The sequence below is a fragment of the Monopterus albus genome, unplaced genomic scaffold, assembly GCF_001952655.1.
Source record: "Monopterus albus unplaced genomic scaffold, M_albus_1.0 scaffold51.1, whole genome shotgun sequence".
Classification (NCBI taxonomy): Eukaryota; Metazoa; Chordata; class Actinopteri; order Synbranchiformes; family Synbranchidae; genus Monopterus; species Monopterus albus.
In genome coordinates, this window is record NW_018127931.1 from 833,928 (window position 1) to 849,368 (window position 15,441).

Consider the following 15,441-nt stretch of genomic DNA (forward strand, 5'->3'; position numbering starts at 1 on the left):
CGGGTAGAGAGGTAGTCTCCCAACTAAAAGGTTGAAGGCTTGAATCTCGGTGCCTGCAATCCACATGTCGAAGTGTTCTTGGGCAAGACACTGAACCCCCCCATTGCCCGTGATGGTGGCACATATGCACGCAGCAGCCTGGGGCCCTCAGATCCAAACACAATTTCGTTGTACGTGTCACAATGTTACAATGACAATAAATAAAGCTTCTAATGTGTGGCCTAATATTTCACCTTGAACAAAAGCCACTGATGATGCCTCCTTCTTCCAGATGTTCCAACTCTAGCCTGATGAGTCATCAGACCTATTGGGCCTACAACTACTGTCCCACCTCCTACTCCTGGCTGGTGTTACTGGGCCTGGTGCTCTACCTGGCTGCCTTCGCTCCAGGTATATTTTAGTCTGTCTAGCACTACACTGGGGATTCATATCATTGGGATTTTCATATTTTCAATAATGCTTGTCCCTCTCTATTGTCAAACCCAATATAACATAGCATAACATAACATATTTGTATTGTAACTTGCCAGCATGTTCGCATCCTAGGGTGTCAAACATTGATGCTGTTCCAAGTGCCTCTGGCTCCTCTTATGGACACCAAAGGTACTTGACAAAGCATCAGCAAACAAGTCACAGGTGCACAACAGGTTGAAGAACCTATGGGATCCGATCCCAGCTGACATTGGGTGAGAGGTGGGGTACACCTTGGACAGGTTTCTAGTCTATCACAGGTCTGGCATGTAGAAAAACCATATACCATCACACACTCACATTCAGTCCTACGGGCAATTTAGTGTCACCAGTCAACCTAAGCAGCATGTTTTTGAGCTGTGGGTGGAAGCTGGAGTACCCAGAGAGAACCCATGCAGGCACAGGGAGAACATGCAAACTCTGCACAGGCTTGAACCCCGGAACCTTCTTGCTGTGAGGCAACAGCACTAGCCACTGTGCCACTGTGCCGCCTATAATACCAGTTCTAGGTTGAAAATGATAACAGCTTTGAGCCTGGCTCAAAATCTCTACTGTTTCTGTTTTCTGATTTCTTCTTCTTCCCTGTACTTAGCTGTTTTAGTGCCCCCAGTTAGAACATTTGCACAAGTATAAATGCAAAAGCTATGCAACCATCTCTGTATGACAAATGCATATGTCCTTATACGTGCAGTGATGCAGACATATAAATCTTGCTTTTTTACTCTATCACATAAATGCAGAACTGGTCTTGTTGCATTGGGCATCAAATACAAACACTAGTGGATTCTCTTTTAAAACTTTGTGCATGTTATACACCACTGCTTTGAACTTTTAGCTGCAGAGAGCTCCTCTATTTCTGGGTATTTGAAATGACTACTCACAATTTGGAAAAAAAAGCTTCTTATAACCTTCGCTAAGGGGCAGGCAGGGCTAATTTATGCACCGTATTTTAACAACACAGAGTAGCAAAGCTGAAATAACAACAGAAGCTACTGCACATAGGCAGCAGAGTGTCATGGAGGTGGGTAGAGACACCACCTCCTGTCCCATGTGTAAAATCATAGTTAATGCACCTCCTCTTCATAAAAATAGCACTAGGATAATTTTTCATCTGATCCTCTCAGGGATGGGCCCAATGCCATGGACCATCAACTCAGAAATCTACCCTCTATGGGCGAGGAGCACAGGGAATGCCTGTGCAGCTGGAGTCAACTGGACCTTCAACATCCTGGTGTCTCTCACCTTCCTCCACCTGGCTCAGTACTTCACATACTATGGTTAGCTTCTGATTTTCTTTGTTATAACCCCAGCCAAACTTAATTCATGTCATTTTAATCCAGCTAAACAGTCCTGTCAGTCCTCATCTAGTTATATTAGTCTTTAAGAAACTCCCAAGCTGATCCTGTGTAACATGCATTCACCTTTACCTTAAATCAAGACCAACAAGGAAGAAACAGCTGACTGGTTCCCTGAGGGGTTGCCAACAGTGTTTCCCCCAAACCTCTTCCATACCTCCCCAGTTAGCATCACTCAGCAGCAGGTTTCTCCTCAGATAGGAAGGAAGGAACCTACCTTTTATGGAGCTCATAACTGATCCATCAGGGGTGATTGTGGAGACATCCAGAGATGCTGACCACTTTGAGTTATTCACCCTGTCATCCACTTTATAAGGATCATTCAACAGAGCTTAAAAACATAATGATGCTGACATACAAATGATATTTAGTATAATGCACACTTGGTTGTAACTTAAAAATGTCATTCTTTGGCAAGGGGAAAAAAGAGATCATTATGGCCAGAAAATCTCATTAAACCTCTGTCACTGTTTCTGTGTGAACCCTTAATTCCACGTGCCTTTGTCTCTACGTAGTTATTTCCTTCCCTTGTTAACCTTGCTGTAATGCCACTTTGACAGGCGCAGGTTACTTTTACTGCACATTTATCATATGGTGACCAGCAGTGTGAAAGCAATATTTCAATTTGGTAAAATATTTTCATTTTACAGCACACATACATATCTATATATTACAAGGTCAGGAGCAGTCAAAATAGAATTTCAGCTGCCCTTAGTATCTCTTGTCACCATCAGTGTTTCTTTTTTCTGTTGATAAATGAGAACAAGTAAAATAATGTAGAAAAAGTGACTCGGCTTATAAAAGTCGTGGCAGTGTGTTTCTTGTGTTTATGTGTGGCTGTCCTTAGTGACAATGTGCTCTTTTGTTTTGTCCACCCAGGAGCTTTCTTCCTCTACTCCAGCCTAGCCTTGCTGGGTTTCATCTTCATCTTTGGCTGCCTGCCGGAGACCAAAGGCCGGCGTCTGGAGGAGATTGAGGCATTGTTCGAAAATCAGCTTTGTTCATGTGGTGCCTCAGATTCAGATGAGGGACGGCAGGTTGAGTACATACGAGTCAAAGGTTCAAACTACCATTTATCAGACAATGACGCATCAGATGTGGACTAGTGAGTGTAACACCATTGGTAACCTCCTTCTGGGTGTTTCATTAGCTTTGAGCTTTGATGATTACTGAAATATGCAGGGTAGTCACATCTGTAATATTTTGGTTGTTTTGTGTGTGAGCTGAAGAACCACTAGTTTCCCCTCATTATGAGGTTAAAAAGAAGAGTTTAAAAGGCTTTGTTTGTGAGTTTGTTCATTTTCAAATCAGTCAATTCAGCAGCCTAAAATCAGCAACAGTGCTTTTAGCAGTTAGCAGAAGGAGTATGAATGTTTCCATCCTGTTATCTAAACTGAGGATAAACTGACACCAAACCTGCTGAATTCTCAACTAGGCAACACAAATACAGTATTTCAACCAAAGGCTACAATGTTGCTTTTCCAGATATAAACAACAAAGACATGGACAGGAAACATGACTGCTGAACACATACTGAATTATATAATGTATAAGGGACTCCTTTGCCCTCATGAAGTCCAGCATTGTTGATTTAATTTACAAAAGGGGTGTGGCTCCATGTCAGGAAGATGTCCTTTATACTTTGCACATTTGCTGAGTAAATATTAAGATCAAGATCAAAGATCAAAGATTTCCTATTGTCAGTTCACTATATGTGCAAGACATACAGAAAAATTGAAATACTGTTTCTCTCTCACCTAATCTTGAATGCCCATACCATTATGACATGATTCATATATGATGTGTGTAAGATATCAAAGTTTTACTTCCTTGAGCATCATGTCAGAATATGTTTCCAATAAGAACTGAAAAAGGTACAGTAAATGTGATTTCAGAAATAGGTTTGTACATTCATAAACCCATTGCTGACATGACAGCAATTATGTCTGTAGTACCTTTATGCCTTTCTATATGAAACACATCTCTGCTAAATGTCATTTAAAGAGCTCATGACATGCTCATTTCCAGCCATTTAATGTTTAATCTTGGGTACCTCTAGATTAGCTTTGCATCCATCATAACTCCAAATACTCTTAACTATTTCAGAAGGATAAAACCAGAGATCTTCTTCCTAAAAATGAGAGGACAGTTTGTGAACGCGCACACCTCCTGCTGCCGGTGTTGTGTCAAAAGTGGACAGCATGACAAACTGCAACAGCATTAATTAATTTGAATTTCTCCTCCATACATAGGTAAATAATGGTATATATACTAATGAAAAGATATTTGTAATACTTGTAATTGAGAGACCCCGTATTTGAACTGCCATAATGTATACATAGTGTGACGACCGCTGGCTGGGTTGAGGAGAGCTGGTCCGATCCTAACCTAACTGTGCAACTACTATCCAGCTGTGTGCTGGCACCTAGACTGACAATGAGGAGAACACTGTCTCTGTCTTTTCTTGGCTTTATTCAGGCGTACAAAAACACGAAAGAAAAGGGTTGTAAAACGCAGCACTGTGTGCTCACTGGAAAAAGTAACAAAAACAGAACATTACAGGTCTCTTCCCGAACTTCCCCATCGCCCGCCAACAGAACCTAAAACAACACGCCCACCTGTCATTCCTCTTATACCCTCCCGCACCTGTTCCTCCCCCCATCCCACATGGGCCAGAACAGCGCGGCATTTTGCTAGAAAACAGCGGTAACCAATACATGAACAGCCTTCAATAACATTGTCAAACCCATTTGCACACAACAGAACACACGAACATCAGCGGCCGGTCAGGGTCGCCACAATAGCAACTTCTCCAGCCTTACAACAATTCCCTCTAACCTTACATAAACAATACATTAACATATGCAACACGTTTTTTTAACTTACTGCTAAGTCCCACCAAGTAGTGGAAACATCATTCCCTTTCAAGTAGCACCAAGGTCAGTAAATCCAAACAGTGATCACTGCGTCTTCCCAAAACACAACCACACATAATCCCAAAGTAGTGAGATTAATTCCAACAGGTAGCATAGCACCAACAATAACATCATGGATCGTTACAATCCGCTCGTTAACCCACATCACATCACACGGGGCAGAGACATTGGTCTCAAGCGATCAAAACAAACAGGTACTGTGCTCTGGGGGATTCCAGTGTTGATGAGCTGATCATTCACCACCCTGGGGTACTTCACTGGCCAGGTTAGACCCAGTCAGGTAAAACAGCAAATCCCTGTACAGGAACATTCCCGGGCATGCAATAACCTCAGGCCCAGTTTTTTTCTCCACATCCCCTGGTCATAATGCAGGCAGCAGGCGGTAAACTATATCCCACAAAACTGCATATAGTCAAAACATTCCGCTTTTACAATGGCACCGGTGGATGTCAGGCAAGCTCACACAAACAAGCAATGGCCTGGATTTTATACCTATTCAAAGAAATCCTTAAACTATCATGTAATACTTTATATTGTTAGAAAAAAAGTCTTACAAGCGAGAGTTTGCAAGACTTGTATAAATTGAGTTGCTTCTGCATAGAAGTATTACAACATATGTACCTACCCCTCATTTTTTTAGCTTTAGGTCACATCTAAGATGATATTTCACTGTTCTAACATTGTAGATAAGTCAGAAAACAAGGAAAAGCATGCCATGGGCTCCTTAAGTTTGTTGCATAGCACACTATTGTCAGGTTCTCGTGATAACAGTCTTAGTTTATGCTGGCTCTGATATTTTTATGAAAAGCAAACACCAGAGATGTACAAAATATTGTTTTAGCAAACTTGTATTGTCAGTGGGTGCCTGAAAAATTCTACATAGCCACTGTTGCTATGGTTTGTTTATTTGAATAAAATGTTCTGTTCTCCTTTATCCCAAGCCCGGATAAATAGAGAGGGTTGTGTCAGGAAGGGCATCCAGTGTAAAAACGTGCCAAATTTAGTCATGCAAATTGAATTCTCTGTGGCAACCCCTAACGGGAACAGCCAAAAGTAGAATAGCAGCAGTAGTTCTGTTCTCATTCAGGTTTTTATGATTTTCAGGCCTTCTGTGTTATTGCATACCTGCCTCTAAAAATAGCTGTTTCTAAGACAATATTATAGAAAGTATAGTTTCCCATCACTCTGTCACGAGGTTTGTTAAAACTTACACTTTGAACCAATGTTATAAACCTGCGTGTGCCATGACGCATTGCTGGTTATTATTGCTGAATGTACTTTGCTATCCAGCAAAGACCACCAGTCTGTTACGTCTGTAGTGATAATGTAAACCTTTGTTTTATAGTTGAGATTTTTAAGTATTTTATTCTGTCTTAACATGACAATATTAGTGCCTGTGTGTTGTGAAAATGCCTAAGGGCCATTTTCACATGTGCTATATCATGTTACAATAAATACACTACACCTGCATAGCGCTTTTTATTTTTATAAATATTCCAGTGATGGAATATTTTAACATGTTTTTTTATTTTTGTCTTCATCCACAGCCTATGTACAAACAGCAGAGCATATCATTTATGAGTTCTTGTGTCAGACATTGAAAAGTAGGCTTTAGGGTGATTTACCAGTGTTGTCCCGTAAAGTTATTAAACTCTGTGAGGTTACACCTCATTAGTCAAATGCATGTAGGTTTCTGTGTAGCAAAAACAGTTTGAGAGTAGACAATGAAGTAACAAAACAAGTAAATAAAGGATTAACGGGCTTACTCTGTTCGGTGAACAGGCATGGCAGATTAAGGACAGTTAATTACTTTTGGCATGTGGGTGCTAACTCATCATAAATAAATAAATTTAATAACTACATTTCAAATATGAAACTGGCATCAAATGCTATGACACCCTGTAGCGACATTTTCAGTAACATCTCAAAACTGAATTTTATTTGTATCAAGTATTGTGATTTTTTTTTGGGGGGGGGGGGGGGGGGGTTTTAAAAACACTGACATAGTAGATCAGTATAAAAGACTATTGTATCATATTACCTTTCTGAATTGGCAACAAAGTAAAAACATGACATCCTAGTATTCACATGTGGAAACACAACTGTCTTTTAAACACAATTATAAAACACAAGTTCACAAAGCAGCTCTAAAGGACCAAATTCAGCCCATTAGTTGGAAATCACTATTTTATATTTGCTGATCAGTTTCCAAAGCATGCCATGCATTGTTTTGATTATCAGTTAAAGCAATGCATTCTCAGCACAAAAACAATAAGAACAAAAATATGTGCTATGCTTCTGAAAATGATCAGCAACTATGTAAAAGCACCTGTGATTTGTAGCTGTCTGGCTAAAACATGCAAAATACTGATGTATGCTCCGTTAACATCATGCATATTATGTTCACTTAGTTATCAGAGAAAGAATATTGACTTGGACCAGTTTTTTTATATTGAGAATTGTAGTTCAGACTTACAACTTAATTCTTGCTATAATGTGGCATATTAACCTGTTCAGTTAGATTCTCTGGGCTGGAAGGTGGAGAAAAATATCCAACTCAGACTCAAAGTGTGCTTGTAACTGTTAGTTTTATTTGGTCCCAGAGGACTTGTCCTAAAACCACACAAACTAGTTTTTTTTTTTTTTTTTTTTTTTTTTTCATTTTACTGAACCTGCTATTACAGAAAGTATTACTATAAACAAAACACATAGATTAATCTGTTGCTTCATTACAGAGATTGTGTAATGAAAAGTAGTGTCGACCAAATATTTAAGGTGATTTTTCAGGCTGCATAGGTTAATGTGCTGTTCAGCCCTTAACAAATGGTTGTGTTGACACTGTCCTCTACCAATGTGTACTTAGGTTGCAACTGCAACAATTTCACTATGTGTTTCTACAGTTTACAAAGAACTACAAAGATATTCAGAAAAACAGTGCTGTATAGTATATTTGATTATTGTTCCAAACTGCAAATGTTTTGCTAGAGTTTATATTGTATAAAATAAATATCTTCATGAAACATTAACACTTAAATATGTATATGGGGAAAGAAATAAATATATGAATCATAGTAAAATTCTGGAACTTTACTTCATTGTGTCTCTATTGTAACACTAAGAACCAACACTGTGAATATTTATGTGGTACTTAAACTGTTAAATAAAGCTTTGAATTGAAAAAACATGCACAGAACAGGCATGTATTTTTTTTTTTATTTCCTATTGCCTTTATACATCCTTCTTCCTCTGCTTGAGCAGGAGCAAAATGTCGGCTATTTCATGGAGTGTTGGCCTCTTCTAAGAGTCCGTTAACTCTGGTGGCAGGTGTGACCTCATTTCTCACTTCATTTGAGAGGTCCTTCATCATAGAACCATCTTCTTGTTGCCCTCTCTCTTCTCTGCTCTCTCCACTCTTCTTACCAAAATCTGAAACAAGAGAGTAGAAAAATGTGTTTAATACAATCAGTGTACTTTTCTTTTTGCCTGCAAAAATGTGAATATAAATTTTAAGGTCCTCTCAATGTATACACGAGGTGACACACTTAATATTTCACTTGCATCTTATACCTCTGCTGTCAGTAATGCTCTGAGCATCTACTAAGGGGGTTATGGGCCATTTTAGGATCACTATGCCGTCACTGAATTTGTTTATAGTGCTGCTGCCAGACAGGGAATGAGACTTGAATTTCTTTTTCTTCCCTCCATTCCCTGAGCTGCCTGATGAAGCTGTGTGTGTGTTTGGCACTGCAGCAGTATCAGTCTGCCTCCCTGTGGCTGGATGTTGTACTAACATGCCAGCAGGTGGTAGATACACGTTGAATCGAGCGGCTTTGGTCACACTGTTGCACTGAGTCGAGGCGTTGCGTGTCTCAGCTGTGGGGATGTCGACTGTTTGAGTTCCTGCATCTTGAGTTTCACTGGCTGTTTTTTGGTATTTACAAAGCCAAGAGCTCTGAGTTAGAGCCAGAGGGTGAGGAGATAAAATTTGAGCTGTGCTGCTTCCTGTCTGCTGGCCATTATTTCCATGAGCTTTATCTGGACAGGCCACATTCTCTATAATTTTCTGACCATCTCTGAGGTTCATTGTGAGTTTTATGAGTGGGGTAAAGGGCATGGGCTGCGAGTGTGTTTCTTGTTGTTGTTTCTCCTGTGAGCCCTGGTTTGGGTTTGGGGTATCTTCACACCAGGCTTGATGAGTATATAAAGAACCTGAAGTCTGGTGGCATGGCTGACAGAATTCTTCATCCTAAAATACAGTTAGAAAAGGAAAACACCCCAGTGTTTTTCAGTAAGAGAAAAGTGACTTGATACTTGAACCTATTTGAAACAGGTTTACCTCACTGGCAAAGTCTTTTTTGTGAGGTCAATCTACAGCCACAGTACAGAAGCAAGATGAACAAAACATCCCAGTAACTTAACTTACATCATTCGAGTCTGAGCTAAGACCATCTCCTACACAAGTGTAATGTGGCAAATATTCACAGCCATTCATGGGACCAGAGTTGTGTCCAGAATATACTGTGGGATAAAAAAAAAATACCCATTCAATTTTTTGTTCTTCCTCTAACATATAGTACAGAATAAATGTGTTGCTTAATTAGAAATGCTTAAGAAACTTACAACAGTTAATGTTAGTGTTGGCCAGCTGTAAATATAACAGAATTAATATGTAAAAGAGCAAATACTCTGATCAAAGGTGCACCTCATATACAATACACTCTTATCAGGGTACAGTACATGCACACAACAGCCACTTAATTAGGTACACATGTACAACTGTATGTAATTCAATGCAACACTTCTGCCTTATCACCTGTGTTCAGGAAGCTGAAAATGTTTCAGTTATTGGTGAAATTGACATAAATGTAAAAATCCAACTATTTATTTATTATTGAGGTGGCACTGTACTGGACTACATACGTATATTCAAAGGTGTTCCTAATATTCTGACCCTGTCATGTATGTACTGCAGTTGGGGAGGACAAAAATGAAGACACCTCTAAATATAATGTAGTCCAGTACAACACCACCTATAACTATGACCTCAATAACAAATATATAATTGAATGTATACATTTATGACAATTTCACCAAAAGTGAAACATTTTGAGATTCATAAACACAGATGTTAATATCGAACTGTTAAATTGAATTGCATACAGTTGTACTGCTGTACTTAATAAAGTGGCTGGTGATTGTAGACAAATAGTGTTAGAAGCTCTGTACAACAGCTCATGATGAACATAGAGCCAGGTTAAATGCTCCTAATCATCTAGTTAACAGATTTTCATTGTTTGTTTTCAGTTCAATGGCAGTTACAAACTCTGCCACTTGGAGGCAATGAAACTCTAACAATGCATTTGGATGTCTGAAGGAGCTTACCTCTGCCCCCATGCAATGTGAGACAGGGACAGTTCTGACAGTAAAGACAGAAAACCCAACATTAGCACAAATTCAAAGCATACTAGAACAAATGATCAGATTACATTTTACGTTCTAAACACTTACTGCGGTGCTGAAGACCGGACTGGTGTTTCATCCTGGAGATATATGTTTGATCTTTCTAAATGAAAACCTAAAATTAAATTTAATGTTAACCTGAAAATAAAAGGTCATTGTGCTGAATTAAATATTTCAAGGAGAAGCTACCTTCTCTTTCATTCTCTTCATTACTGAAGCCCTTAAAGGCATCCTCCTCACACTGTTGCTCAGTTTCCAACTGATGAAGCATGAAGTCCAGCATGGGCTCGTTGTCTTCTGGTTGGTTGAAAGCAAACCTGACTTCATGTCCTCCACTGCCTCTTACCTCAGTTTTGCTGTGATAACACACACAAAATGACCAGTTAAATCAAGGACAGGACATAATCCATCTACATTCTAGTGTTGTTCTCACTCTGGTTCTGGACATCCAAACAGGACTTGGGCTGCTGTTGGTGTCTCCAGTTCACAGAGGGGCGGGCTTGATCCACACGACCATGGAATATTGGCTGTCAGACCTCTGGGCTGGGAGAAAGGCTGAAACTAGCAAAAAAACAAAAAACAAAAGTCAGACATGATATTAGACTGGAATCATGTTTGGGGGGTGTCATGCTTCAAATGTCCGAACCTTCATAGGAGTTCACAAATAGAGCCCTGGAATAGATGCTAATGGTTAGTCTCTCTGACCCCTCTTTCACACTGTATTATGGGTAAGAGTACAGTAGTCACAATGTGGACTAGATGGTCAAATGGATTCCTTGCTTTGTTAAGATTTAGTTGGAACATTGTCAGGATAAATTAGTTCAAGTATGGCATATGAAGCTACATACTGTATGGAGTCAGTTGTTTTTATGCCCGTTTAATAAATGCTATTAGATGATGGGACATTATCAGTGTCATAACTTTAATAGTGACATCCCTTAAATACAATCTGTACATAGTACTCTCTGTCTTACTGCTGTCATTTTGCCAGCAAGCTCCCTAAAAATCACAGAATGAAACACACTATTTACAGGCATCATTGTGAAATAGGGAAAGTATCACCATAGAATACTGTTGTAAAATCTATGTCAGATAATTCTTAAATAAGAATAATCTCTTTTCACTACCTTGGCCTGCTCTAGTCCTGAGGTATCCCAGGGTGGAGAGGAGCAGTTGGGTGGTGGCTGCACCTGTGTTTGGCTTCTCTGCTGAAGGTTCAGCTGCAGGGGTAATACTCCTGAAGAGAGTAATTTAATTTGGCCTAAACGAAGTGTCTGACTGCATTAAATATCCTCATGCACAATAGAAAATGCACAATTAACACAGAGTAATTTTTTCTTGCAGTTTTGAGCTTATAAAATAGTTTACAACACCACCTTGGCCCGAGGAAACTGATGAAGTGGAGGAAAAGGGACTGAGAGGGTCAGCTATGGGTGGCAGGTAGTCAGATGCACTGTTGTCTGAGAAAGCCGACTCCAGCACCGGAGACAGCTAAGGAACAGAAAAGTAAGTAACTTCTTACCCGAAGGGTTCTAACATTTTTTTCCTGTTCAGCAAATTTTGCTGAAATATAGAACAGTTTAAAAAGCACAGTATGAACTATTGGAACATGACTAACCTGCTGACACTTGAACTCTTGTGGAATGACATTCTTTCTCTTTCTCATTCCTTGAATGCTAGATATTGACATAGATACAATGAATGCTGGAAGATGACTTATCACTGACAAGGCATTCAGTATTCAGATTTCAGGTATCCACCACTGATGCTACCTCATGCAGTTTGGTTACTTAAGTGGATTCTACTGCAATAAAGGAAGTGATACTGACACAATCAAACATCACAATATAAACTGGGAAATATTACACAGGTGCTTTTAGACAACTTACACTCCAGCTTTACCTGTACTGAGACTGGCTATCAACAAGACTCAGCTGTGAAGGAGAACAGGGGATCACTGGGAGCACCAAGGGCTCATTCCTTTTATGCTTGGATCCTCCTTTATAGCTGCCAAGAACTGTCACTTTAGGAGGATCTGGAAAACACAAATAACGTTTTCCTATGTAATAGTATAAAGTGGGTTGGGTACTCTGGATTTTAATCCTTAAATGCATCTTCTGCTTTATGGCATCTCCTGTTCATTATTTGTGTGTTGAATTAAGGCTTATGTACCAACAAGAGTTCTCACCTTTAATTTCTTTCTTAGCAGCAATCTGGTTGACAATAAACAAAGTCATCAGGTCCATACTACCAGAACTAGTTCCTCGAGGAGATACTGGCAAGGCTATTCCCAAGTCTTTAAGTTTCTGTTGCATTTTCCTCTTTTCAAAGAACTCCTGGGAGAACATAGCAAATCATTCTGGAGCTGGACATGCGCAAATAAGACTGCATCTATTACCTTCTCATTAAACCATGGCCATTTTGTTTGGCTACCTCACCTTCTGCTTTTTCGCATTATTCTTCATCACTAACCGGTTCCTGCAGTGAGAGTTGATAGCGTTCATGTTATGTAGCATAGCTAGTATCTATATGATAGTAAGCAGTTAACTTTAGTAAGTAAACATTCTCCTCTCTTACCTTGAACCACCAACCCAATTCATTTTTAACGGAAATGACCATTAAATACAATAAAAACTTAACCGCTGCGAGTGTAAAATCAATAAAGCTCCAATGTTTATCAAAGCTCTAAATACTGGTAGTTTAACGTTGTGCTACATAGCTAACGTAACGCTGTTTAGACAAATGTGCGTAAGGAAAACCCCCTATCCTCTCACGCGCACCTCAGAAATGTTCTTAATCGTATATAACAGTTAAATGCACATGTGTAAAATCTGTTAATGTTCTTTAAAAGAATACAATTTCCTGGAAGGAAAACTTCAGTGCAACATAACTTCCCAAAAACGAATAGAAACTACAGTGATGCTTTACATCCACTACGCAACCAATGGTCTTTAGCCGAGGGCGCGACCAATGAGAAAAGCCATTGAAAAGGCGTAGAGCGGAAATAAACTGCATCAAAATAGCGAAAACAACTACAAAAGGTCAGGAAGTAATGTGAATTGACTTCATGAAGTAAAACCGCTAACATCACCGTTTTACATAGTGTACGTGTCCGTTTAGCTCTGCTAGGAGTCGGCTATGAGTTTTTATTTTGACAGTTATAACCGGAAGTGCAGTTTTTGTAACTTGTTTTAATAGACGCTTGCATAGCACGAACAGAATGTAGCTGTATCGGGTTCGGTTCATATCAATCCAGCCATTAAAAGTCCCTCTCTGTTTTTATATCGACGTGGTAAGTCGGGTTTGGACGATGGGTGTTATAAGGATTGTCAGCAGAAACGAGTAACGTTTTTAAAATGTCCAGCATCCTCGATGCGGCGTCCAAAGCGAGATGGGACCGCACGGCTGCGGCGAAACGAGCCGTGTTTCTTGCGGCTGCTGCTTACGGTGTCAAAACTCTATGCCCCATTATTTACAAGCAGCTCTGCAAAAACAGAAATCCCAGGAATAACCCAGATGTTTCAAAGGCGAAGAATGGCTCGGTTTGGTCGGGAAAATCACAGATAGATGCAGTGGATCATAAGAAAATATCCCCAGGGGTAAATGCAGCATTTTTCAAGCAGATCCTCGAACTCGGTAAAATCCTCTTCCCAAACCTCGTGTCCAAAGAGCTCGGTTTGCTCTCCTTGCACTCTGTGGCGCTGATATCCAGGACGTTTCTGTCTATATATGTGGCCAGCTTAGATGGCAAGATTGTCAAAACGATCGTAGAGAAGAAACCCAAGAGATTTATCATCCAGCTGGTGAAATGGCTCCTCATTGCCATCCCGGCCACGTTCGTCAACAGCGTCATCCGGTACCTGGAGTGCAAACTGGCTCTGGCTTTCCGCACCCGGCTGGTGAACCATGCCTACCGGACCTACTTCACGGATCAGACCTACTACAAAGTCAGCAACATGGATGGGAGGCTTGCCAACCCGGACCAGTCCCTCACCGAGGACGTAATGATGTTTTCCCAGTCTGTTGCCCATCTCTATTCTAACCTCACAAAGCCTATACTGGACGTGATGCTGACCTCCTACACGCTGATCCAGACCGCCAGGTCCAGGGGGGCCAACGCCACCGGACCGACCCTGCTGGCCGGGCTGGTAGTCTTTGCCACGGCTATGGTCCTGCGTGCATGCTCGCCCAGGTTTGGCAAACTGGTGGCCGAGGAGGCTCATAGGAAGGGTTACCTACGCTATGTGCACTCCAGGATCATTGCAAATGCCGAGGAAATTGCTTTTTACAGGGGACATACGGTACGCAGGGGTCAGTTATTGTGCCTATTATACAACAAGCGCATGAGAACTAATTAATTTGGTTTTATTTACCGTTTATTCTGCTCTTGGCATTTATACAGGTAGAGTCTTGTTATAAGCAACATGACATATTTAAGATGATCAGGCATAAGCACAGCCAATAACAAAGTTCATATGGTGTCTTGACTTGTTTGTCAGTGCAATCAGATGGATAATTCCAGGCAGGCAAGTTGTCAGTACAGGTTCAACACAATGTGCCATCACAAAAAAATGCAAGAAGTGACTATAGTTCTATATACTGTAATATACTGTTCATCGCAGGTGGAGATGTGTCAGCTGCAAAAGTGCTACCGGGCTCTGGCAGATCAGATGAACCTGATCCTCTCCAAGCGCCTCTGGTACATCATGATTGAGCAGTTCCTCATGAAGTATGTGTGGAGTGCCAGCGGGCTTGTAATGGTGGCTGTGCCGATCATTACAGCCACTGGCTTCGCTGACAATGGTAAGGAGGCTATGAGATGTCTCAAATATTGTCTTCCAAAAATTAATCTCAGGCTGGGCTATAAACACACTGGCTGACTGAAAAGCAAACAAAATCCAACTAACAAATCTCTTGATAGTATCTGGTGTGTTGTAAACCTTTAGTAGGGGTGTAAACACATTTCACAGTGCACAGGAGGTCATTAGCATTTGATTTGATTTATTCTTTCAAGCATGTAAAGACAGTTGATATGTCAACACACATAATTTTACACATATCCAACAAATGCTAATCCAATATCAATTTGCTTATACCTAGTACATGCTTGAATGGAGTAGGAAGAAGTCAGACTTATCCAGTCCTACCCCATGACATCATCTTACCATCCTTGGTTTGCAAGCAGTAAATGATTCACTTCTACACACACACATATTATA

At 40.3% G+C, this 15,441-nt stretch overlaps 3 protein-coding genes across 8 annotated transcripts in view; 2 read left to right on the forward strand and 1 right to left on the reverse strand.

Moving 5' to 3' along the window:
- Positions 1–4,481, forward strand: part of LOC109960998 (proton myo-inositol cotransporter-like) — a 142,426-nt gene extending 137,945 nt beyond the window's left edge. Inside the window, exons 9-11 of the mRNA XM_020601523.1 lie at positions 272–390; positions 1,596–1,748; positions 2,706–4,481. Of these exons, the coding sequence (XP_020457179.1) occupies positions 272–390; positions 1,596–1,748; positions 2,706–2,932 (499 nt within the window). The 3' untranslated portion in view covers positions 2,933–4,481. The remainder of the gene's footprint in view (positions 1–271; positions 391–1,595; positions 1,749–2,705) is intronic.
- Positions 4,482–7,961: 3,480 nt separating this feature from the next.
- Positions 7,962–13,189, reverse strand: redic1 (regulator of DNA class I crossover intermediates 1). 6 transcript variants are annotated; one of them, XM_020601265.1, is made up of 15 exons: positions 12,800–13,186; positions 12,661–12,700; positions 12,411–12,558; positions 12,125–12,257; positions 11,841–11,898; positions 11,599–11,713; positions 11,350–11,459; positions 10,656–10,783; positions 10,412–10,578; positions 10,271–10,337; positions 10,145–10,178; positions 9,383–9,407; positions 9,186–9,280; positions 8,330–9,008; positions 7,962–8,188 (listed from the first exon to the last, which is right to left on the reverse strand). In XM_020601265.1, exons 1-15 carry the CDS (start codon positions 12,820–12,822, stop codon positions 8,040–8,042), a joined length of 1,971 nt encoding a protein of 656 aa, XP_020456921.1. In that variant the 5' UTR covers positions 12,823–13,186; the 3' UTR covers positions 7,962–8,039. The 6 variants fall into 6 exon arrangements, with proteins under 6 accessions (XP_020456921.1, XP_020456920.1, XP_020456919.1 ...); XM_020601264.1 differs by having other exon boundaries at positions 10,271–10,325; positions 12,661–13,187; XM_020601263.1 differs by having other exon boundaries at positions 12,661–13,187.
- Positions 13,190–13,225: 36 nt separating this feature from the next.
- The window catches only part of abcd2 (ATP binding cassette subfamily D member 2), a 23,470-nt gene continuing 21,254 nt past the window's right edge, over positions 13,226–15,441 (forward strand). Inside the window, exons 1-2 of the mRNA XM_020601262.1 lie at positions 13,226–14,523; positions 14,845–15,025. Of these exons, the coding sequence (XP_020456918.1) occupies positions 13,579–14,523; positions 14,845–15,025 (1,126 nt within the window). The 5' untranslated portion in view covers positions 13,226–13,578. The remainder of the gene's footprint in view (positions 14,524–14,844; positions 15,026–15,441) is intronic.

Coding starts and splice junctions, on each gene's coding strand:
- redic1 (XM_020601263.1), bottom strand. CDS start 12,738: ATGCTACATAACATGAACGCTATCAACTCTCACTGCAGGAACCGGTTA. Junction 11,899..12,124: donor GATAGCCAGTCTCAGTACAG/GTAAAGCTGGAG, acceptor GTCAATATCTAG/CATTCAAGGAATGAGAAAGA. Junction 10,579..10,655: donor TTTGGATGTCCAGAACCAGA/GTGAGAACAACA, acceptor GTGTTATCACAG/CAAAACTGAGGTAAGAGGCA.